The sequence below is a fragment of the Calidris pugnax genome, unplaced genomic scaffold (genome assembly GCF_001431845.1).
Source record: "Calidris pugnax isolate Ruff unplaced genomic scaffold, ASM143184v1 scaffold28, whole genome shotgun sequence".
Classification (NCBI taxonomy): domain Eukaryota; kingdom Metazoa; phylum Chordata; class Aves; order Charadriiformes; family Scolopacidae; genus Calidris; species Calidris pugnax.
The window spans coordinates 11,737,185-11,761,826 of NW_015090842.1; the positions used below are offsets into that span (position 1 = coordinate 11,737,185).

Below are 24,642 nucleotides of genomic sequence, written 5' to 3' on the forward strand. Positions count from 1 at the left end.
CGTTTTAGCTTATGGGATCGATCAGCAAGAGTCAATCATTTACCTGAAAAAAGCTGCGTAAGGCTTTCATTCCATTTAAATTAGGGAAAAAATTGCCACTGTCTTCATTATGAATTTTGGAAGTGCCGTTTTGTCCTTCAACATTGTCCCATCATAACTGCATGCAGGCTTAATAGTCTCATATTTTTTCACTGCAGTTATTTTATAAAACTTGTATTAAAACTGTAATAACTTGACACAAGAGTGAGAAATGGCAGTAAAGTATTTCAAATACTTTTTGATTTAAACAGATTCCCATCTCTCTAAACACTGGTTTGGTGTTTGCATTTTCCATATCCATATTTCATATAGGTCAAATAAAAGTGACTAAAGTGTTTAACAAAAAAAGTTTATTACCAAAATACAATATTAAAGTCAGTACGTGACAAACTCCTGTAAAGCAAAATAAATTATTCTAACATTGTACAGTATTTCAGAAGGTAGTTAAAGTACTACTACAGACTTTGCTTCATAGTTCCAAACAGTCGTCTATCAGGAACACAATCCTAGAGAGAGCTTAAGGCATGCAGCTTAATGTGCTGGATAATTTTATAAAATGAAAGTCATCCTATTTCATAAGATACAGTATCAGAATTAACTGCAGTCTTTACATGTCAGTTTTCTAAATTTTTTTTATACTTTGGCTATAAAAGCAGTGCCATAGTGTTACAATACCTTTTCTTAAAAAAATACATGTACCCATGTCCATGAATATCAAATGCAAATGTAAATTTCTATTAAATATATCTTAACAAATGTTACTTTGAGCACCAACTGTACATTTTTTTTTAAAATGATTAAATAAGTGCTTCTGAAAGAGGAAAATACAATAACTCTGACTGAACCCCACTCTATTTTTCCAGGCCAAGCGTAAATCGGAAAGATGAAATATGCACCTATTTAGCAGTATAGTCTAGCATGAACAAAGTTTCTCTTTAGTAGAAGTATAGGCATTTAAAACGAAGCTGCAAGTTACTGTTCATATTACAGAATAAAACCCAATTTAAACAAACAGCAAGTGAATAGCTGATCATCTGATAGTGCTGTAACAGATGATCTGAAAATATTGTAAAAGCTTAAAGAAAGGGGAAGACTGCAGTGTCAGTGACTTTGAGATGTGCTTAAAACCCCTTGCATAACATGCAACCAAGCCAACCATATGCTTTCTAAAGCAGATAACCTGAGGAATAATTTGCTTTCAGAAAAACTAAGCCTGTAATTACTTCACATGCAGAACTTCTGATAAAAGTCCCTGGGAATTGTGAGTGGGTAACTAACAGCAAGCAGCATGAAGACAGTTAAAAAAAAAAAATTATCTCTCTGCATATTGGAAAGAATTATTTGTCAGCATTTGTTAGGACTAATAATGGGTTTCAGAGGCATCTAATTTTCTACTATTTTATAGGAATACATGGCCAAAAAGAAAAAAGCAACAAGATGGCAAAGAACAACTGTGAATAGGTGCATCCTGCTTATAATCCCATTATAATGTGTCCTGGTGCATTGTACTCAATGCTGCAAGTGTGGCTTGCACATACACCAAAATTGTTAATTTTGATTCAAGGTTACTTGCTTTTTAAGTCTTGGTTCATTGCCATCTCCTTCTTAGCTTATAAACGCAAGCTTTTCACCTTTTTATCTTTCACTAGCTGAGCAACTTTAAAATAACTATCCTTTTACACAAAAATAACGATGTGGAAAAATACTGTTTCTATGAATAGAGGCTGGTAGTTTAGCATTACTGTGGATCTTGTTGTACCTTTAATTTTTTCAACAATGGGATCTCTGAATGAGAAAGTTGAGAGAGATTCTAGACAATGTACTATTTTCACATGAATTCTATATTGAGGGTAAAATACTGGTGTCAGTAAGACAGTATGAATATCCCATTAAAAGTTTATCTCTAACTGAATTTGAAATAATTTAAATAAATCATGTTTTTCAAATGTAAAATCCATCTGTAGCAATATGAAAAATAACTTTTTACGGAAAATAATGTATACTTACTTCACATATGTCTTTAAAATATTCCATATATCTGACACAAAAATGCTTTGACATATTCTGACCAATTTTTAAAGTAAAATATGTACTTTCTTCTATCTGATTTATAAACAAAGCAACAGATACTTAACCCAAAAGAACAAGTCAAATTGAGGAAATCACTTGGAAACAAAAATCATCAAATGTACTTAGTGCCTTTAGCCTGGCCTTCAGATTTTGTGCTGCTTCATAAAGTTGTAACAAGACTTGTTTTCTTTTCCTGTTTGCCACTTCTGGTCAGCAATAGCACAATAGACTGTACACTACATATGCCACCTTCTTAGATTTACAGTTGTAGCTTATTTCGGCTAGCAGAAATATATACAGTAATCATAAAATACTGTTTTTCTAAGAGTAAGTAATTTTTTAAGTAATGAGCTACTAAAAATCAGGTAACTGCATCCCCATGTGATCCTTCTGTGCATCTGCCATTCATTACAAGCAGAAATATGTGCCAGAACTAGGAAGTTTAAATCTGCTTGCTAAAGGGCTTCTTTGGAATTGCTACTACTTCACCTGATTGAAGAATGTATTTCAAACAGTTTAAGTAACCAAATTTATAAATAACCTCAACAAAGTTGCCAGATAATTAGCCAGTATAATAGTATTCCAAACTGATACATAGATGAATGTCTTCTACTGCAAACTGCTGTAACTGTAAAAAAACAAACAAAACCAAAACCAATCAAACAATGAATTTCCTTTTCCTTAAAATATTGTTTGCCTTTTTTAAAAAAATTATTTCCTATAGGAAGATTACTTTATCTTTCAGTGAATTATTTCTACGCTTACAGCTCTGCCAGACAAATGGGAAATTTAGACAGCCAATGGGATTTCAGAGAACTCCAAAGCATGTAGGCGTTTCTCAAAATTCCACTTTGTGCTCACCTACATCTTTAGGAATCTACATAGGTTTAATCAACATCTCTTTGTGGCAATTACTGTTAGTATCATGTTCTCATTAAAAAACATTGCTCATACATACTGCAAAGTAATCACCACAAATTAAAAGTGACATATGATAAGCTTTTTTCTTTTTTAAATAGCTCTTCTGAATGTGTCAAGAAAACCCCTAAGAAACAGCAGGTCGTTATTATAAAGGACCTTTTATACACTGTCAGTTCAAAAGATAGCACTTTTTTAGTTAGGATCCAATCAAATAGTTATTAACAAAATGCTTCGAGGCTCCTCAGCTCCCGCTGCTTTAAATCGATGGAAAGGATAGCAGTCTTTGTTGAAGGATGACTTTGAGTTTGTAAAGTCTTAAAAATAGATGGGGAAAAATGAAACACCTACGTGTGCGTGCAAGCACACGCATGCCCTCACCCACCTCCCCTCGCCCTGCCTTCCAGAACCCAGGCAGTGGGGATTACGAGATCATATTATAAAATTTTTATCTTGTCTGTTGCCAGTTTAAAAAGAGAGGGTAAAAAAGTTCTTTGCTGAAATACTTGGAACAACAACAAGGAGGGAGGAAGAAGAAAAAGCTTTTCAATTGATACAAAGCTTCCATACCTTTGGGTTTTAACGTACTGTACTAATGCATTATTACTGACTAGTGCCTGACAATAAAAGAAAAAAAATCAATCCTACATTCTTGGCACTGTACAGAGATATAACAGGTTAAAATGGATCATTCTATTCCCCACTCCTTATATTCATCTCCTAAATGATTCATCAGTCCCCGGTTAAAATATTATACTCCTACTGAAACAAGGACTCAGGATGGAAAATCAAGTTTTGCTTACAATTCTTCTCTTTAGCAAGTGTCTCAGGCAAAAAATTAGCAAAGAAATAAAACATTCACTCTAGGAAACCCTCTCTTTAACTTTCTGCTTCACCTAGTTTGTGCTCTGAGTTGTGCTGTGGTCCTTATTTAGAATGATGTTTATGATTTCACCCTCATGTTCTTTCATATGATCAAGCAGATTTTCTTTGTTGGTAGACTCAAAACCACAAATGCAGCAGCAGAAGAGAAGAACACAGTATTCTGTGCCAAGATGAGGCAGAGTGGAGTTCTTTTCAAAACTGCATGAGGTATTCATCAAGTTAGGTTTTTCATCAGAACCTGAAATTTCAGTTGTAGTCTGGTTAATAGACTCTGTGAAAGACACCAAGTTGTCTGTGTTTCCTAGTATAGATACTGTACTTTCATCTGTGCCTTCTAATAAGGTTTTGTCAGGAAGCTGCCCTTGAAACCTGAAATAGTAATAAAAAACAAAACAAATATCAAAACATACAGTTGTTGCTTTTTGATGGGAACTTTATTTTGGATCAGAGTTGGGTCCTCTGAGAATTCTAGATGATGGGGCTTGAAAGTAAATCAGACATACCTGCTGCTTTGCGAAATTGCATCATTAATAGCCTTGTTCACTTGCTCATAGTTATAATTTTGGTCACTTGCATGTTTCCACATGTGGGACTTCAGGGATGGAGGATGGCTACATACATATCCACAGAGAGAACATCTAGGGCAAGAAAAGTGGACAAGGACAAATAGAAACATTTAGAAGTTAAATTTTATTAGTTTAGTAATGGATTAGCTCTTCCAAAAGGATGAGTAAACAGACAGAAACATGTCAATCCTCTTCTTGGTCCCCCTTTTCAGTTTCATAACAAGGTCAAGTTAGTTTGCAAAGTTTCATCCTGAAATTTAAGACTATTTTTAGGGTCTGAGAATTTTTAAATTTGCCTTTCCCTACTTCTAAAACAACTGAATTAAATATTACCTGTTTGGCCTGCTAAAACTTTTTAAATACTACAAAAATGCAATAGTTCTGATGACTGCAGAAACATGGAGTACATCAGTGAGGTATCGGGCAGGCAGATAGTGAGCCCTCTTTGCCGTTGCTCTGAACCAAGCAGGAGCTGTGTAATTAGTACTGATAATTGTAACTGAACTAATAGTGTCTTTCCTGGTGTAGCATATATTAGTTTATTTAAAGATCACAGAATTGTTGAAGTTGGAAGGGACCACTTGAGATCACCTCATCCAATCCACCTGCTCAAGCAGGACCAGCTACAGCAGGTTGCCAAGGGCAGTGTCCAGTCAAGATTTTTAATATATTCACAGATTGAGACAGGTGACAACTTTGAGCTAGGGTACCACAAAACTAAATTTTCTATTTCCCTGTAAAACATTGTCTTATACAATAAAGAACAAAACCTTGAAGAATAAATCCTATTTATGTAGAGATGTAGTGTATATTTAGACACAAATAACCCAAGACTGATCAAATCCCATAGGACTTTTTTCATGCATGAATATACAACAGAGAGGAGGTTTTTTAACAAGTGTTTTCTAAGATGATAAATTAGTCATCTCTAATGATAATGATAGATTACTCATCAAGGAGGTGAGTGATACTGCACGACATCACTCCAGAGCAGAACACCACCACTCATGGTAAAGACGACACAGCTCCTTGTCTTCTGGATGAGGAACCTACTTGCTACCTGCTACTTTGGAAGTCTTCAGTTTCTCAAATCACATGGAAAAGACCAGGATCAATGGCAGGTGACCTTGTTCTAATAAATTATAGCTAGGAATGCATCTCATTATCTCATTCCTCAATTGGAGCAAGATGTTTTCTGCTCAAGCAATGTGATCCTGATATGTTACACTATGACAAGTCTGTTAAAATTACTACTATACCAGTAAGTTTTTGTACATTTTTAAGACCTTTTCAGAAATATAACCTGGAAACGCAAGAAGGCCTATATAAAACCATGTTGCACACTACAATTCAGGAAGGCTTTACCACTTCTGTTAATGACAGTAGGATATAGTCCTTAAATGCCTTGCAAATAATCACATACAGGAAACTATTTCTGCTCAGCAGAAGATGTGGAGTACAGCAAAAATCTCTCAAGTTAGGTGACAGCATGGTACATTACCTTGCTTATGTAGCAAGATAATTCTATCCTGCTGAGGAACAAGAGGCATGTCCTTCTAGCTCACTTTTCTCTATTACTTGATTTGGAATGTACTATCCTATTTTTCTCTTGTCCTTTTAATTTGAAGCCTTATAAAGAAAATGGATGCTTTCAAATATAGGCAAGTTCACTCTCAGGTTGAGAATCTTAATATTTCCAATAAGGCTTTAATAAAATAATGGCATCATTAAAATCAAGATAAAAGGCAGACCTTATAGTTAATTTACAGATAAAATCAGGCCAATTTTTTTTTTGCAAAACATGAAGATCAAAAAATAATCTTAATTCATTCTATATGCAATGTATCCCACTAGTCTTAATATATATATGATTTTTCTGTGCCAGCACAGCTTGGTCAGTGGGTTGGTAACACAGCAGTTAAAGCAACAGTTCAGTGTTTGTTTTTATCCCCTTTTAATTACAATCTCATTTTCTGAAGCACATTAATTTACTCAGGTGATTTACTAATCAGATTTACTTTGCTGAGAACAGTATCATGAGCCAAATGCTGCTGACTGCTTTAGCATACAGTTCAAATCAAAGACAGAGCAACTCAACAGCTTTTAGCCTGATGCATTACACTTTATGATCATATAGATAATGTATAGTTACAGTATATGCAAGATATTTCCAGAGAAGCAAAATTACTTAACCATTGAGTTTAGCAGTAGAACCCTTTTAATTCTATAGCATGATTTGCCCAATGGTTGACCTATGTTGAATTATTTAACTTTACTGTTCCAGTGTATCCTAAATTGATCTACTGAGGAAACAATTATCTTGCAGCTTTTGATAGTGTATTTCCTTGGAGACATAGGGACCAAAGTGTGAGATTTTCAGTAATCTTTGCGTATTCCTAAGAGCACTCAGCAATACTGTATGAACTATGAAATCAAAGCAAATAGAACTTACTAAGAACATTTTTGGGGAAAAAAAACCTGCAGTGGGACAGTGGGAGGACTTTGAAGTTGTAGAAACAGATTTTCTTGAGAAGATAGCCTTATGTGAATGTGCTTTATTTGGATTCTTCCTATTGCCTTTTAAATCTTCCACTAAGAAATGTTCAGAATAGTCCTGATTTTCTTTCCTTTCCCAGTTTTTATTTTTTGTTGTAAATTAGTAGCAAACAATTGCACACATTTGTGTGAACTTTCTCATATAGATATACATATATGAAACAAACACATCTATGGAAAGACTATAAAGGACACGCCTCACTTAAACAAAATAACTATTCATACTAATTCTTAACTAGGGCAGTGTGATGCCAGCCTGGACTCTAACGTGTATATGCAAAGGCTTTGCCTACACTAGGATATTAAACAAAGCCAGAGAACATTCCTGGGTAGTGGAATTTAACAATCCATAATGTTAAATGTTAGAAGTGCCCCTGGCATGGTTCTGGCACACACATGCTCCCAAACAATTCCAGACATGCTTTGGTAATTAACACAGTCCAGAAACTACTTGCAATAGGCAGTTTATAGGCAACCACCTCATTCTGGAAAGAAAAAGCTGAATACTGTACCAGAGGGAGGTCATAGACATGTTTAATTAGCATAAACATCACCTGGGAATGCTACATCAAATCTCTTTCTGTCTCTCAAAAAACGTCACTGGAACAAAGAATAAATCTAGGAGGGAAAAGAATAGAATCTGAACTCTGCTTTGTACCTTAATGTAACAAAATCACTACTATCACAGCTTTTTGCTAAATTAGAACTGTTACATACTTGTACTGTTCCATTAGCTGCACTGCCTGATGCTCCTGGGGGTGGCGCCTCATATGGCATTTCAAGCTATTCATATTTGTGGTGGCGAAGTCACATACTCGACATCTAAAGAGACAACAAGAAGTAAACTAATCTGACAATTAACTGCTAACGCTACTCCAGAAATAAAAATCTACGAGAAAGCAAAGGTATCTGGAAAGACTACAGTTAGAGACTAACAATATTTACTGATGTACAAGTGATCACAGTAATTTCTAGGCATATGGACTATGTTCCTTTCTGGATGTCTACCTTGTGCACCTCTACTGCAGTTGGTAAGCATTGTGAACTCCAAGGGAGACGTGGATGCATGTGAACGGATGCAGCCCTGTGCAAGTTGCTCAGCTCTGTTACACAAAGGCAGAACAGGATGGCAAGAGCTACAGGAAACACAGTCTATGTAGAAATGAATCTTGTTCCTCAAGAATGTGTGTTCTACTTAATGCAACAGCCATATTTCTCATGACATTTTAAAAGCCAAACTATCTATTTAGTAGTAAAATGTCTAAGTTTCAGAGCACTATACCTGAAATAGAGACAAGACCAACACATTTAGAGTCAAGTGCCCTAAAAGAAGCGTGTCATGTCGTGCTGTCTGAATTCTTGTTTTTGTTACTTCCATCACAATATCTTTGTATAAAAACAATACATAAAACAGCCTGCATTTAGGTTTAGATCCCTGGATTTATTACACAAAGTACTGTGCTATTCATAAATATCAATATACTACCGCACAAGCTTCCTCTGTATAACATACTGAAACAGAAGCCATCAAGCTCAGCTAAGCCCCTACATATTTGTTAGGACTTCAGTTGTTTCTTTTTTTGAAATGGTAAAATGTCCAGTATTTACTAAGTCTGGTCTATAGTGTGAAACAGTTTGAGACTGCAGGATACCTGACTTGAGATTACTCACTTTCTTTTTGAAAGGACCTAATTGTGCAGTATTAAAATCTCGAAGGTATGAAATCTACAAAGTGCATAATTAGAGGCTATACAGTTTAATTTCCAGCATTTTTTGTCAAGTAAATAATATAATACATTTTAAGCCATAAAAATGGCAGCAATATAGCAGGTTGCCATCTGATACTATGAAAGGCTTCAATAATGCATGTTTCAGAAGGAGAAATACCATAGATACTTGGTATTTGTGGTTTTCAGGTTGTGGCTTAAGTATCCTACCAGATCTGCAGATCTGAAAAACAAGGCAGATCAGTAGGCTTAAATTTAGTATGCAGGAGTCTGTATCACCACTGGAAAATTTTCAAGGGTTCCTAAATCAAACAGGCTGGATAACACCAATTCAGAAAACTACCATGTACAAGACACTCTGCAGTATCTGCTGTTCCAACCCCTCTAAGTCATAAATAACAGCAATAGAGAAGATTCTGAGGAGAAAAAAAAGAAATCTATTTGTATTCCACATTTTCTCTCTGAGCAAACATTTTGCAAATTTTTGCTACTGTTAGGGGACATTGTCATAATGCACAAATCAAAAGACAACATGTCTTCTGGGTTTGTTTATCCAAAAGAGAAAGTCCCTAGCTGAGCTCAGCATTTCAAGGTGTTGAGTTTCCAGAATTTGTATTAAAAAGATAGAACTATATTAGCTCAAAAATTCTATTAACTTAGATCTATTTTTTAGCCACTAGAGAGGGACAGAGATCCACACTGAATGAACGTAGATTGAATTTGCAGGAATTTATGCAGCAACCAATAGAAAAATGCATGATTTATTTTTCTGCTGGGGACCTGAGCTATAGTATTACACGTAATTTTAAATATCAAAGTTTCTATATAAATCCATATAACATTCTTGTAGAAAAGTTATAAAATCTTATCCTAAGTGAGTGTGTTAATATTGTTTGAAACCTGTGAAAAAGATGAGGAGACTGGGACAAGACAAAGGGCAGAATTTTGCCACACTCTGTAGAAGTCAATGTGCAAAGCAGTGATATGTCAATGGAGAACACTTTGCAATAAAGTAGATCCAAAATTAACTTAAGTGTGCAAGGAGTTTGGCCTATAGTAATAATACATTTCTCTACATTCAATATTACAAGGTAATTACTTCCCTTTCCACATTTGAATGCTTCAAAATGAAAACAAGCAGTAGACTGCTAGAGCGAAAGATGCATCCTGGAAAAGTTAGCAAATCTTAATTATGCAGTTTGAGGCAAAGAGCAAGTGTGGCCCCTTCAAAGTTGCAGTAATTGAAATTCTTTAACAATATCTTCAAAATCGTATGAGCAGTTAAGTAACCTTTTTAGCTAAAACAAGTAAACCAAGCAGATGGAGTCAGCAATAATTGAGACACTTACCTATATGGCTTATCTGAGTTATGAATTCGTCTATGATTTCGTACACCAACGTAAGTTGTGCTTGTGTAGTCACATACATCACATCTATACAGTTTCTGAACTGAAGACTTATTTCCTGTATGAAACAAAATCCATTATTTTAGAGAGTTGCATTCAGCATTGTAGGAAGTTGACAGAACTGAATTTCAGCACAATTGAATTATGAAACATGAATTAATATTTTAAAGTAATACTTTTAAATACCTATAAATATTTAATATTTTAAAAGTATCTGGAGCAAAATGGCAATGGACATCGAGATAATAAAGGTATAGTTTATTTACCATGCTGTTCTGTATTCACCCTACCATTTGCTGAAATTATTAAAACTTTAGGAAAACACATTCTTTCTCTCCATGCAGACTCTTCCAATCTCCCTGCAGTTGGGTTAAAATCCTGTGTTACAGCAAAGGTGATAACATGAGGGAACTGCTGAACCCAGCAGTTTCGCTGCTTTGCAGAATGAATCAAATCAAAGGAAAAGATGGGCATTGAGAAAGGACAAGTTTCCAACTGGCAAACAGAAAAGAAAAGCAAAAGGCCTCCCAAAGCATCTAAATCCCCTTTATCATCCACATACACTCACACCTTCAGAAGGCTCTGAGATGATAAAAAAAGTAGATACTGACCAGATGTGGTGAGAAATAATTTGGAACTTCTCAAAATTACTAAAAAGCAATTGTAACAAAAAATTCTTTTTCTTTCCAGAATGAAAGAGACTCTTAAAAAATTAATGGTGACAGAGACAAAGGCTAATGACTAATTTAACACAGGAAAACCTGTGCCTGCAAGTGCACATTTTGAAATATTTTTGGGATGTAGGTGTGTAGACTTAAACAGCCCTATTCCTGCTCTCTCATTGAATAATTGAACTGATTTGGGTTAAAATATTAACATTTGGGAAGAGGGATGGTATTTTTTTATGCTGGTAGCTTTCCTATTCCAGCCTATCATGCAGCCTTCGTGCACTCCCCAAATGAGGGAACAGCAGAAACATGAAGGAACACCAAGGTTGGAGTGGTTTAAATCAGGACTACTGCCAAAAGACACATCAAACTAAATTCAAAGAGTTTTCCTTCTGCATCTAAACTCATAACCTCTTCAGTAGCCTAAGTAATTCTACATTTTTTTTTTCTTTTTTTTCCCCAAGTGAAAGTAAGGTGCTCAAGTTCATTTTATCTTTACACCAAATTCTTATTAGCTGGCTGAACAGTCAAGCCATTACTCTGTTACGTACATGGGCTTTGAAGAAACTCTGATGGAGATCCTTGGAGAATTTCTCCATTACTAAAGTACATCACCAAACCAAAATAAATATACAATTCAATAAATAATCTGTGGGAGACAAAAGAAAGCTCAAATCTTGCAAGAACAGACTTCAGAAACTCTTCATATGAATCATCTAGGTTGGAAGGGACCTCTAAGGTTATCATGAGGCACATCTCCAGCACAAACAAATCATTAGTTTTTGTCGTGAAGGGGTTTACTACTGGTAGAATACACCAGAAGATCCTAGGTGGAACAGAAAAGGGTGTATTAGCTGGATGTTTTTTAGTAGATCCTACCTTAAGAACTCTGATAATATCAGCAGGTGATCTACTTCCCAGGCCTCCCAGCTCCTCCCCAAACCAAAAATAACTCCCCTCCCTGAAAAATTTAAGTTCTGATTTCCCAAAGGGGATCCCTCTACTCTGAATCCTGGAGAATTCTGTTAAGGCTGGCCAAGGTCAAGAGCAGTGAAGGTCCGTGTCACACTGAGGGGAGGGTCTGTCTGCCACTGCTTGACTTGCAGGTTGAAAAGGGAGACAAGCTGGAAATTTGAAGTAAGTGACTGCCCAAAAAGATGGAAAGCAGACTTTTTTTAAACACGTCTCTGCTTAGGCCCAAATAGGATGAAATTCTTTCCAGTTTGCAGTAATAAAAAATGACTGAAACCCCCTCCTTTATCAACTCCTGAATTCCAATTCTTTTTAGCTGAAGAAGCGAGGAAAGAGAGAAGCAGATTGAACTCAGGAGGAACTGTTGAGTTTATCTTGAAAACAGAGGTCTGTGTTCTGAGTCCAAAATGCTGAATGGATTTTATAAAGATAATTTTTTTCTGGAGTATCCTCTTGATGATGCTGGACTCCAATAACCCAGACTGAATCTTTTCATTATCAAAGCAGTAATTAAGAATCATTGGGGTAAAACTCTCTCAAGGACACATTGCAGAATGGAACAGTAGAATGAGTCATCCAAAATGGAAGTTCAACATTTCACTTTGACTTTTTTTTTTTAACACAGGTAGGCACTGAATTATACCCAAAAAAAAGTTTTAGAGATATTATTGTGAGGGAATACAGCTAACTTAAACAGTAAGTGAAAATTACCACTAATTAAACTTTCACTCCAAAATCCAGCACTTACGGTTCAAGATGCAAAGTAATTAAGTAGGGGTGATAACCCCTGAGGGTTATTCTGAAGAATATATAGTATGTCATACAAAATAAAATAGTAATCTCGATAAAAGATTAAATCTCAATAAAATTTGAATAATTCGGTGTGTACCAGGATAACAGAAAAACTATTTTATACTTTTTACTTTAAAATATGACAAAGTGCTCAGTCTTCTAGTGTTCTTATTAAAAAATATGGAAGTAATATAGAACGTGAACTCTCTGCAATGCAACCTTAAAGCAAAATATATCAGAATTTTTCCTACTATGTGCTCATATAGCTTTAAAAAAATTATTCGTAAGGTTTTTTTCCTTTAATGTAAATTACCCAAATATAAAAAAATTATGCATAAGTTTTTTTTCCTTTAATGTAAATTACCCAAATAATCTTAATCATATACTTTAAGACTTTGGAATTTATAGTTCTACAGTTATTCTTTTATGAATGCACACTTAGGCAGAAGACTTCGAATACAAAGACACTTAACTGGGCTGCAGATCTATGGGAGAGCAGGGGTTGTGTGAAGGTTGAGCTATTGCATGCTCTACTTGGATGGATTTTCCATCTTAAATTCTGCAGCTTTAGAATAAACTGCTTCCAAATGTATTTTCTGTTACGAATTTGGTATTTTATTGAGCAGGCAGCTTAAAACAAACAGTATTTAATGAGATTTTTAAAGCGTTATGCAAACATATTTTCTATTGCATAAGTGGCTAACCAGCCAGTAGCACACACTTAGGAGCAATTATTTATACCAATCACTACTTTATATTTATTCCTTCAACAAAATGCACATGAATTATAATACATCATATAATCTCTGGCTGTAGCAAAACAGCAGTTATGTCCCCCACGCCCTACTGGTTTATTTCTTTTGGGTTTGGGGCCTTTTTTGCTTTCTGGATGGAGGATATCAGGTCTCTTAAAAGTGAACAGGGAAATGACAGATCTTTGTTCTAGCAGCAGTAACAGGTGCTCCTGTAATGCTGCTTATTACCCTATTCCTTCATTATTAGACATTTACAATCCGATCATATCCAGTGTCATAATGCTCCCTTTTAATTTATTGTACAACCATGATGAATAAAGAGACTTTTAGGACTAAGTATTTCATAAACAAGAAATGAAACTGTTCCAGCTCAGGCCTCTTTCACATAAACAGATGCTATGCCATAAACTTCTTTGTTTTGTGTTGCTTTATAGAGATGACATCTGTTTGACAAGAGATTGCTGTACTGCAGTGGCGTTGCAATTTGATTATAAATTGGTTCTGAAATAATTTAAGCATTCCAGAGTACGAGTTAATAAAAGTTTAAAAGGAGAACTGTTTTCATTCAAGCCACACTACTAAATTTTATGTGGGGTAAACAATCAATTAAGGTGCGTGGCTGTAACACTTTTATAAGATAATAATGAGCAAAAAATATTTTTTAAAAAATCTCTGAAGTAATTAAATTGAAAGCAGGCAGTTTTCTCCAACAGGGGCTCCTCTGTGATGGAAGTTAAGTTACAAGATCAGAATACAAACTCTAAAACCACTGTATTAAAATGTACTATTTTCAAAAGCAAGCAGATAGGCATCTTGATTTTCAGGCCCCTTAACAGGACTTCAGCTCAAAAGGTACAGTATTTCCCCAAATCTGACATGTTTCAGGCATTACAAGGTAGTTATTCTTTTATTGTGCCCTCTTTAGAAATCTTGTTTTAGAAGAAACAAAACATTGTCAGAAGTAACAGTCCAAGCTGTGCTCACAGATATTTGGAACCAGCTAAACTAACAATATTTTATTTCCTATCACTCCCATTAAAACTTTTATGCTATTTCTTCTGAAAGAAGAAAAAAATAAACCTACTGAAGAGGGATCATTCCCACTTCCAGCAGACCCTCTCTAGGTCTGCTGGACCTTCTGCCTCCCCCTGACTTCAGATGGCTGTCTCAAGCTTAGGTCTTAAGAGATGTAGTAAGCACCACACAGCAGTTCCCTGAATCGAAATACTTTCTACACTGATGAGAGTACAAAAGAGAAAGGAAGGGTCATTTTACCTAAGGGTGATGAAGTTAATTAACTTTCATGTTTCTAACTTATACACTGAAAGCCAGGAAAAGAGGCAGCATGAATTAACAGAAGTCTAGAGTTGAGGATTTCATTTTATTCTAACATGTACCACGTCAAATCATTAATGGTTCAAGCCGTCCACCCTGGCTCGTGCTGGTTAGAACCTTTTTTCACAAGTAGTTGGATCGATGTCAATGATTACTTGCACACTCACTGATCAGCTGTAGCGGCGAGAGTAGAACACAGAAATTTTAACTGCAGTCTAAGTAATATTATAGTGTACGTTTTGCTATTTAAACAAAGAAGAGACCACAGTTAGGACAGAAGGGAGCTATGTGCACATAATGGAAATACTTCAGCCAACAGTTTTTCAGAGGTGATATAATTACCAGTATTTTTCCACAATGCTTCAATATTGCAAAATACTAATAATTTCAGTGTTGCCTTCAGAATAAAAATGCTGTAAATATTTACAAGAACTTTTAACTCCCCAGAGAAGAGGATGCATTCAAGTTGCAATAATAAATATTGGGCCTCCCAGATACTCAAAGGATTTTAAGACATTTTCTCCTAAACTTCAAAATTTGGCTATTTTTCCCCTATTTCACTACCTTAACAAATCAAGGGTTTGGGTTTTGTTGCTGTTTTTAAAACAAACACTATTCAATTATAAGCAGATACACAGTTAAACAAACATTTAGAAAATGCATACCTACTGTTACCCCGGCAACTATTATAGATACAGGTTGCGTTTTTAGAATGCCTTATGTTTGCCTCTCTAGGGCTAAAACAAATGACTCATTTTGGACACTACCATCACTAAATAGAATTTTCTAAATGCAGAATGGACAGTATTGTATGTATATGCTGACAGCAAACTACATTACCACAGTGAGTTTGAAAAAGGCTTTATTTTGTTTACCGTAGGTGATTCAGAAAATACTGTAGCTGCTGAAGGAAAAAAAGATTTTTTTCCCTTAAAAATTCAGAGTAATACTCCATACCAATTATTTTTATAAGAATGAACACAAGGTCCAATTACAGGGATGAAAAATGTCTTACCTACCAATAAATGCCACTAAGATATCTCAAAACTGACTGTAGTAAGTTTTCACACTGAAAAGAACATATAGTTAAGGTTATGTGGGGGGGTTTTTTTGGTTTGGTTTTTTTTTTTTTTTGGTTGGCTCGATGATCTCAAAGGTCCCTTCCAACCATGAAGATTCTGTGATTCTGTTATGAACAGGCATGAAAACATTTCAGCCTGAATGAGATCTTAAGACCTATTTTATACAAATATAGCAAACAGAAGTAATGTTATGAGTGACTTTTTGTAATTCTAAGTGTAAATATAAACAGTACCTTCTCTTTCATCTACTTCATTGGAAACTATTAGTTTGTTCGATGTAGCTGTTGAAAAGATGTCTGGAAGACTGTGTTGTTCTCTTTCATGATTTCGCAGTTGGCTCTGAAAAAGCAATTTTCCACATTTAAATATACATTATAAACATACACTGGTCACTTAAAATTTTGCAATAATGTGTGACATTGTTACTCAAGTTTTAATGACAGCTGCTATAAAATGTACGTTAACATATATGCAGATTATGCCTCAGATAATTTTATTAAACAAAACAAAGTAAATTACATTAATAACATAAAGGATTGATGAGTGACTGAGATTATACGATTTCTGTTTATTTAGAAAATAAATTTCCTTCTTCCCCCGCTCCCACAGACAAGGTAGTTATTCTTTTATTGTGCCCTCTTTAGAAATCTTGTTTTAGAAGAAACAAAACATTGTCAGAAGTAACAGTCCAAGCTGTGCTCACAGATATTTGGAACCAGCTAAACTAACAATATTTTATTTCCTATCACTCCCATTAAAACTTTTATGCTATTTCTTCTGAAAGAAGAAAAAAATAAACCTACTGAAGAGGGATCATTCCCACTCCAGCAGACCCTCTCTAGCCTTTCTTCTGCCTCCCCCTGACTTCAGATGGCTCTCTCAAGCTTAGGTCTTAAGAGATGTAGTAAGCACCACACAGCAGTTCCCTGAATCGAAATACTTTCTACACTGATGAGAGTACAAAAGAGAAAGGAAGGGTCATTTTACCTAAGGGTGATGAAGTTAATTAACTTTCATGTTTCTAACTTATACACTGAAAGCCAGGAAAAGAGGCAGCATGAATTAACAGAAGTCTAGAGTTGAGGATTTCATTTTATTCTAACATGTACCACGTCAAATCATTAATGGTTCAAGCCGTCCACCCTGGCTCGTGCTGGTTAGAACCTTTTTTCACAAGTAGTTGGATCGATGTCAATGATTACTTGCACACTCACTGATCAGCTGTAGCGGCGAGAGTAGAACACAGAAATTTTAACTGCAGTCTAAGTAATATTATAGTGTACGTTTTGCTATTTAAACAAAGAAGAGACCACAGTTAGGACAGAAGGGAGCTATGTGCACATAATGGAAATACTTCAGCCAACAGTTTTTCAGAGGTGATATAATTACCAGTATTTTTCCACAATGCTTCAATATTGCAAAATACTAATAATTTCAGTGTTGCCTTCAGAATAAAAATGCTGTAAATATTTACAAGAACTTTTAACTCCCCAGAGAAGAGGATGCATTCAAGTTGCAATAATAAATATTGGGCCTCCCAGATACTCAAAGGATTTTAAGACATTTTCTCCTAAACTTCAAAATTTGGCTATTTTTCCCCTATTTCACTACCTTAACAAATCAAGGGTTTGGGTTTTGTTGCTGTTTTTAAAACAAACACTATTCAATTATAAGCAGATACACAGTTAAACAAACATTTAGAAAATGCATACCTACTGTTACCCCGGCAACTATTATAGATACAGGTTGCGTTTTTAGAATGCCTTATGTTTGCCTCTCTAGGGCTAAAACAAATGACTCATTTTGGACACTACCATCACTAAATAGAATTTTCTAAATGCAGAATGGACAGTATTGTATGTATATGCTGACAGCAAACTACATTACCACAGTGAGTTTGAAAAAGGCTTTATTTTGTTTACCGTAGGTGATTCAGAAAATACTGTAGCTGCTGAAGGAAAAAAAGATTTTTTTCCCTTAAAAATTCAGAGTAATACTCCATACCAATTATTTTTATAAGAATGAACACAAGGTCCAATTACAGGGATGAAAAATGTCTTACCTACCAATAAATGCCACTAAGATATCTCAAAACTGACTGTAGTAAGTTTTCACACTGAAAAGAACATATAGTTAAGGTTATGTGGGGGGGTTTTTTTGGTTTGGTTTTTTTTTTTTTTTGGTTGGCTCGATGATCTCAAAGGTCCCTTCCAACCATGAAGATTCTGTGATTCTGTTATGAACAGGCATGAAAACATTTCAGCCTGAATGAGATCTTAAGACCTATTTTATACAAATATAGCAAACAGAAGTAATGTTATGAGTGACTTTTTGTAATTCTAAGTGTAAATATAAACAGTACCTTCTCTTTCATCTACTTCATTGGAAACTATTAGTTTGTTCGATGTAGCTGTTGAAAAGATGTCTGGAAGACTGTGTTGTTCTCTTTCATGATTTCGCAGTTGGCTCTGAAAAAGCAATTTTCCACATTTAAATATACATTATAAACATACACTGGTCACTTAAAATTTTGCAATAATGTGTGACATTGTTACTCAAGTTTTAATGACAGCTGCTATAAAATGTACGTTAACATATATGCAGATTATGCCTCAGATAATTTTATTAAACAAAACAAAGTAAATTACATTAATAACATAAAGGATTGATGAGTGACTGAGATTATACGATTTCTGTTTATTTAGAAAATAAATTTCCTTCTTCCCCCGCTCCCACAGAAAAGTGGCAAACAGTTCTTCCTCCAGAATTGTTATACTCCAAAAACAGTATTAGATTAGAGGTTAGAGGGTGGTTTGTGTGAAAACTGACTCAATTTTCATATTGCCTAGTGACTTAAGAATATGTTATACCTATTTCTACTTGCTTGGGGAGGAAAATGGAGAGAGCAGCCTTTTGCTACCCTACCTGTACATTTTTTCATAGTAGGACTAAACAACAGTAAATATGGGAAACTTTCCACTACCATTGCCTGCAAGCATTTCAGTTGTACAGGTAGATACTGATGCTATCCATTCTATATTCCTGAGTACTGAACTGAGTACACAGGAACACACTCACCAGCACTAATGCTGAAAACAGTGATTATAAAAATGGCAGAAGTACCTTATTCTGGTGTGTAATCTTTCAGATCTAAGTTCTACAGAACATCCAGCCCAACACAACAACAGTAGAAAACACTTATAACTAGCGGGCATGTTTGAGCATCTGTTTAAAGTTTCAACTATTAAGTTATCTGATGCTTCCATTTTTCTAGTAGTTGCTACACGTGGGCAGAAAAACAACATGATATTAATATGCCCCTAAGATGGTTCTCAGGAAAATAACTTATGTGAGGAAGCAAGTTAATTTCAGTAGGTAAAGCAGAATAATTTTAGCTGAATTGTATATTTGGAAAGGGCTGCTGGCAATAATCCCCAGTTGTAGTGACAATGAAGCCAGGATGTCAGACGGACTTCAGTTAGAAAGAACCGTTAGTAAAGAAAAGCAGCAAAATAAGTTATTTAGCTATTATAGACAGGTACAGGAAAGGACTTTACCTTATAATGAAAGGATTCTTCACATTGCTTGCACTGATACATTCTTGTTTTGCAGTGGTTGATCATGTGGCTCTCTAAATCCTTACTATCGTCAGCGATGTGTTCACAGATAGGACACTGGTATGGCTGCCTCTGACGGTGGACTCTCAGGTGTTGTTTGATGTACCCCTTATTACCGCTGCTATAATGGCAGAGGCGGCACCGGTAGGGTCGCTCTACGTTAGGTATATATTCTACTAGGTTACTTCCAGGAATATTTGCATCATTTGCATTTTGGCATTGTGCGTTGTCTTGTAACTCTTTCAAAATGTCATCATCAGAAGCGTTCTGATCTGTCCTCTCCTTCAGTTTTTCAATGACAGTGAGCAGTGACATACTGATGCCCATTTTAATTGGTGCTTCTGATAAATCTGGCCTTTCCTTCTGTATCTCGACTATTGCACATTCACTTTGGTTTAAGCTGCTAAACTCCTCTGAAGAATTCTTAAGTGAGGACACCACTTTAGAATGAGTCACGCGTGGGCCATCAGCTTCCCCCTGCCCTGCACCTGCAGCGTCTTCCCCAGTCAGAGTCCTGAAGCCAGACCTCGTTAGCTCTGCAGCTCTGATAGGCATGGTAACAAGAGCTTCTGCAGCTAACGAGTGCAGACGTAAAGACTCCGAATTTGTCCTTCTTCGTACAGGAGGTGCATTTTCATCAGTTGTTACATTTTTATTAGAGCTTAATTCATTGTCTTTCTTCTCAGCATTATTCCATCCTATTATTACTTCTTGGATTTCATCTGAATGATAAACTTCATCACGTTCTTCACAGGTAACACGAGACTCCTCTGAAATTAATTTTTTTTCTGTTTCAATGTCAGTGTTCATCAAGAAAGGCTTTTGTAAGACACTTTCTTCAGCACCTGGCAAAAGCTCTACTATTACATTAACGTGACCCTTTTTATTTGGACTACAATTAATGATTTTCTGTGCTGATGAAAGTAGGCTGTCAGCTATCATATTATCCTGTTCTGTATCTGAAACAGTCTCCTCTAAAACCTCTGTAGTAGGAGAATGCACTACAGACTGACTTAACATCTCTTCCTCTTTTATATTTGTTCCTACTGGCAATTTGCCTGGCACTTGCTCAGAATTGCAAATCTGAAGCTGAAGAGAAGGCTCACTATGGATATCGAGTTCATTGTTTTCCAAAGAAAGAACAACTGTATCCACGCTGTGAGGTGTGTGAGTTACAACCATCTCTGACAAGTTGGCAGTTTCATTTTCTTCCTCAAAGATAGGATAGGAGCAATCAACCTCACCCGCATGCTTCCAAGCGTGAGTTTTCAACATCCTTTGCTGACCGCAGGTGTACCGACAAATTAAACACCGGTACATGCCATACTGCTCATAAGTATACCATTTTCTCCTGCCCATTTCAGGCGTACGGGTAGATTGAGTTCTGTCTTTACACTCCAGATTTCCTGGCTGATCAGTCCCTGATTTGACATTTCCTTCCAATGGCCCTTGCAAAAATGAACTAGCGACGTTTACACATTGCTGTGCTTTTGTCTGGATGCTATTTTTACCATCGTTCTCATGGTAATTTTGGAAGTGGGATTCAAGTTCTTCTTGGCTTTTAGAAGCAAAATGACATTCTGAGCACATTAATATCACTTCGTTTTTCTGCCCATGTTGTTTTATATGTTCTTGTAGTGTTAAGAGAGAAGGTGACAGAAACTTACATAGACTACACTGGTAGCACGTCACCTTTTTTTTGCTTTGTGGAAGACATTCAGTCACAAAATAATCTGCTTGTAACTCTTCAGTCTTTTTAGTAGCAATAACAGATAGCTCAATTGCTTTAGCTGGGATTTCACAAAGATCATCTGTGTCAAAGGACTGGGCAGAAGCATTAGGATGGGAACGTTTTTTCCCTATTAAAAGGCATCTTTGTGACTTCTCACTCTCAACTATTTTGCTCAGTTTCTGGATAACATGGATTAGTGGATCAGTCTTGCATTTTCTCTGATCTTCACTGGTCTGCAGTGTTGGGCCAATGAGCGTTTCAGAAATCAACACAGCTTCCTGTTCCCCAATATTTGGCATCAATACTGCAACGCTGCTTCCTTCTTCCATAATACCTAGGAGAAAAGGTTTTATAAAATATTAAAATGTATACATGTACAATGCTAAAATTACAACCCAGTCCTATTTAGATTTCTCCCTCTACTATATGTGGAAGCCTAATGCCACTAACTTTATAAAACCTTTCAGAATGACTATATAAATAGCTAAAGATTTTGAGGACGTTTAGTGGATAGTGTAGGTGCTATTCAATACAGCTGGACAGAATAATTCCAAGGGTGCCTGCAACTGTTGGCCTGCAGGCTGGGCAAGATAAATATTTTTCAAGTGTAGGCTGATTAGCACTGTAACAGCTATTGTCTTTTCCTTTACAAGGGCTATGGACTTGAGTGCTAGACACTTAAATATACCAATCAATAGTAAATGGCATATTTATATTTAAAACCCATGATACGATATGAAAATGTATTCCTACCATAATTATTCTGAAACACCGATGTCTCCTACAGCAAATGGTAATTTGCAAGAACATAATTTACAAAAATAAGGTTTATTTTTTTTCCTTGAAATGTTAGGAAAGGAAAGTAATTCTGGTATTTACTTGTATTAGTCATTTCGCTGTGACTATATTAAAGACCATCCAAATGTCAAATCACGCTTCTTATTATAAATGTAATTTTCTAGAAAAAATACTAATTGTAGCTTTTTCTACAATTCCTTACTTGTAAGGAAAATCAATTGGTACTAAAGTTATAAAGAGTAATTTTTTTCTGTTTTGAGGGAAAGCTAAAGGCAATAGCTGTTTCCACTTCCTTTAAACATATGTAACCATAAACCACAGGCAATAATGTGGTACTGTTGGAGGTTAAATGAGAAGTCAATATGTATAAATTTACATGAAAACATACTTTGTGATGTGGGCAAAGCTGCAGGGTGAGGGGTGGAGAAGCCGGACAGAAAGTCTTACAGTGAAATTTACTTCTGAAACACTGTCTAAAAAGAACCTATTCAAGTTCCGCTATATAAACACACGTATATTTTATACACAATATGTGTTTTTATATACTATATGTAAAATTTATAATATAAAGAAGTGCCAGATACTTCTTTTATCAGTCATCCTTGAAAATGTATCCCAAGTTCTTTCATTCGTGTTTGTTGGGGATTTTTTTGCAAAAAAAGATACACAGGCCAATCTGGAACTTCCAGAACTGGTCCTAAAGACTCACGAAATCCACTCTTTTCTACTTATGGATTTAGTATACAACAGTATAACAAACAGACACATCAGGGTGGGTTTGGTGGTGCCCCTTTCCCACTGTAGAAAAATTCTGGGCAGAACTACTCAAGTTACTGTTGTTTGCTATTCAATTTACAATCAAAACTATCAATATAAGCAATGTTAGTATCATTCACACTTCATATTCTCATGTAAAATATTTCAAGTTGAAAATGCAGCAATATTTGTCAATTCTGAATCATTAAGAACGATGAAATTATTTTCTTCAATGTTAGCATTTTTCAGTGTTAGTTTGAAGAATATTTACTTGGTAATGGCTAAAATCTGCACTAAAATTGAAAAATTAATAAAATACAAATAAAGCCATAGGGCAGTTGGATCCATGATAACTAGAAAACTATGCTACTTAAGGCCTTATGCCTTTAGCTGGATCTATGTAACCAGATTAAAAACAATCAAAACTGCACTGCAATAGTAGATCAATTGTAGGAGACAGAACCAAAAAAACTTTAAAACAAAAAAGTATCATTTTACATACAAGTATACCAAAGAGCCTGCTTATTTCATTCAAGTTCAGTATAATCTTATTAACAGGAATCAATGTATGTATTCACAGAGTTACTATTAAACTAAATAATCCAAGGATTGTAACTTTTTCAATATAAACCAGTAGATGTCTTGATGTGCATTTTCTGCTTCTATTTCTATTATGTGTTTGGCACAGTATATTGAATGACTAACTCTTGTCTATGTGGCTAGGAAAAATTATACCTCTTTCATGTAATATCTCCAATTATATATTAACTTAAAAGAAGTTTAAGGTTATTATTTGAAAACCATCCTATTTAGTTCTACAAAAATACTTTGCCGTTTGTTTCATACTTGCTGTAATATGTTTAAAAACCATTACGAAAAGTAAAAAAAAAAAGCGCTTTTCCCCCTGAAAGCAGATTTAACATTACATGAAGTGCTCAAGGGAATAATGTCTACTTGAAATATTTTCAATTTGAGAATAAGTTAAGGAAAATTATAAGCACAAGGCGCTACTTTTAAATTATACTTGGTACATTTAAAACTTTGTAAGTAACGCTAAATAGCAAAACATTTCCCTTTCCTTTTTCATCTGAAAGCAGCATAGAAACTACGAGGAAAGATCCTAGGCAGACCATAAAAGAAATGGGCTGCCACATCCTACTGCTATGTCAAAAATGAAAAGAAGGGGAGTGCTGTCAGGGCTACTGCTTTGGGATGCTTGTAGCCCATGAAGGTTACCAGATGGGTATGTATGTGTTATGTCATTCTCTGCTCAGAGTAAGTTTAACGCTTGCTGCTGCAGACTTTAGTCGTCAGAGGGATAAGAACTGTACACAAATATCAGGGATTTAGTAACTACATCGCTTTCACTGAGCACAAAGATGATTCAATCTCCCCGTGACGTTAAAACTTCAGCCGGGCAGATGGCTCTGCCGGCGGCGCGCACCCGACACAGCCCACCCCGTTCCAACGCGGGGTCCGGGGATGACAGAGGGGCCCGAAGGGGAAGATCGGGAACAGAGGGAAGCGCCTCCGGGCTGGAACTGCCCGTTCCACCCTCCCGCGGGGGCGGCGCGGCCGAGACGGGCAGAAATAACCCCCGGGGCTAGGAAAAGCCAACCGCGGCTTGGCACAACCGCTGAGGCCGGTCTGGTCACACCGCGGGCTCCTGCGGGCAGGGAAATTCCACCACCAGCAGCAGCAGCTCCCCACCGCCGCCCCGGGACAGCGGAACCCCCCCCTGCCCTTCCCTGCCCTCCGCCGGCCGCCCCTCCCCGGGAGACATAAATCGCGCAGGTGCCGCAGCCGCGGCCCTCCAGCAGCGGGCCCAGCGCCGCGGGGTGAGCGAGGAGCCGTCCCGCTGCGGTGCGCAGGGCAGGGGAGGAAGGCGGCGGCGGCGGCGTGGGCCCGGCCCGGGGGAGGCTCCGCCAGGAGCTGCAGCCGCCGGCGGCTCGGCACATGGGCTGCGGC

At 36.3% G+C, this 24,642-nt stretch overlaps 1 protein-coding gene across 2 annotated transcripts; it reads right to left on the reverse strand.

Annotated features, from left to right (window-relative positions):
• Window positions 1–374: 374 nt before the first annotated feature.
• ZNF507 (zinc finger protein 507) lies at window positions 375–21,449 on the reverse strand. 2 transcript variants are annotated; one of them, XM_014942491.1, is made up of 6 exons: window positions 19,329–21,449; window positions 18,134–18,239; window positions 10,111–10,225; window positions 7,752–7,856; window positions 4,416–4,550; window positions 375–4,281 (listed from the first exon to the last, which is right to left on the reverse strand). In XM_014942491.1, the coding sequence occupies exons 1-6, from the start codon at window positions 21,447–21,449 to the stop codon at window positions 3,924–3,926; spliced, it is 2,940 nt and encodes a 979-aa protein (XP_014797977.1). In that variant the 3' UTR covers window positions 375–3,923. The 2 variants fall into 2 exon arrangements, with proteins under 2 accessions (XP_014797977.1, XP_014797978.1); XM_014942492.1 differs by lacking the exon at window positions 7,752–7,856.
• Between the last annotated feature and the right edge of the window lie 3,193 nt (window positions 21,450–24,642).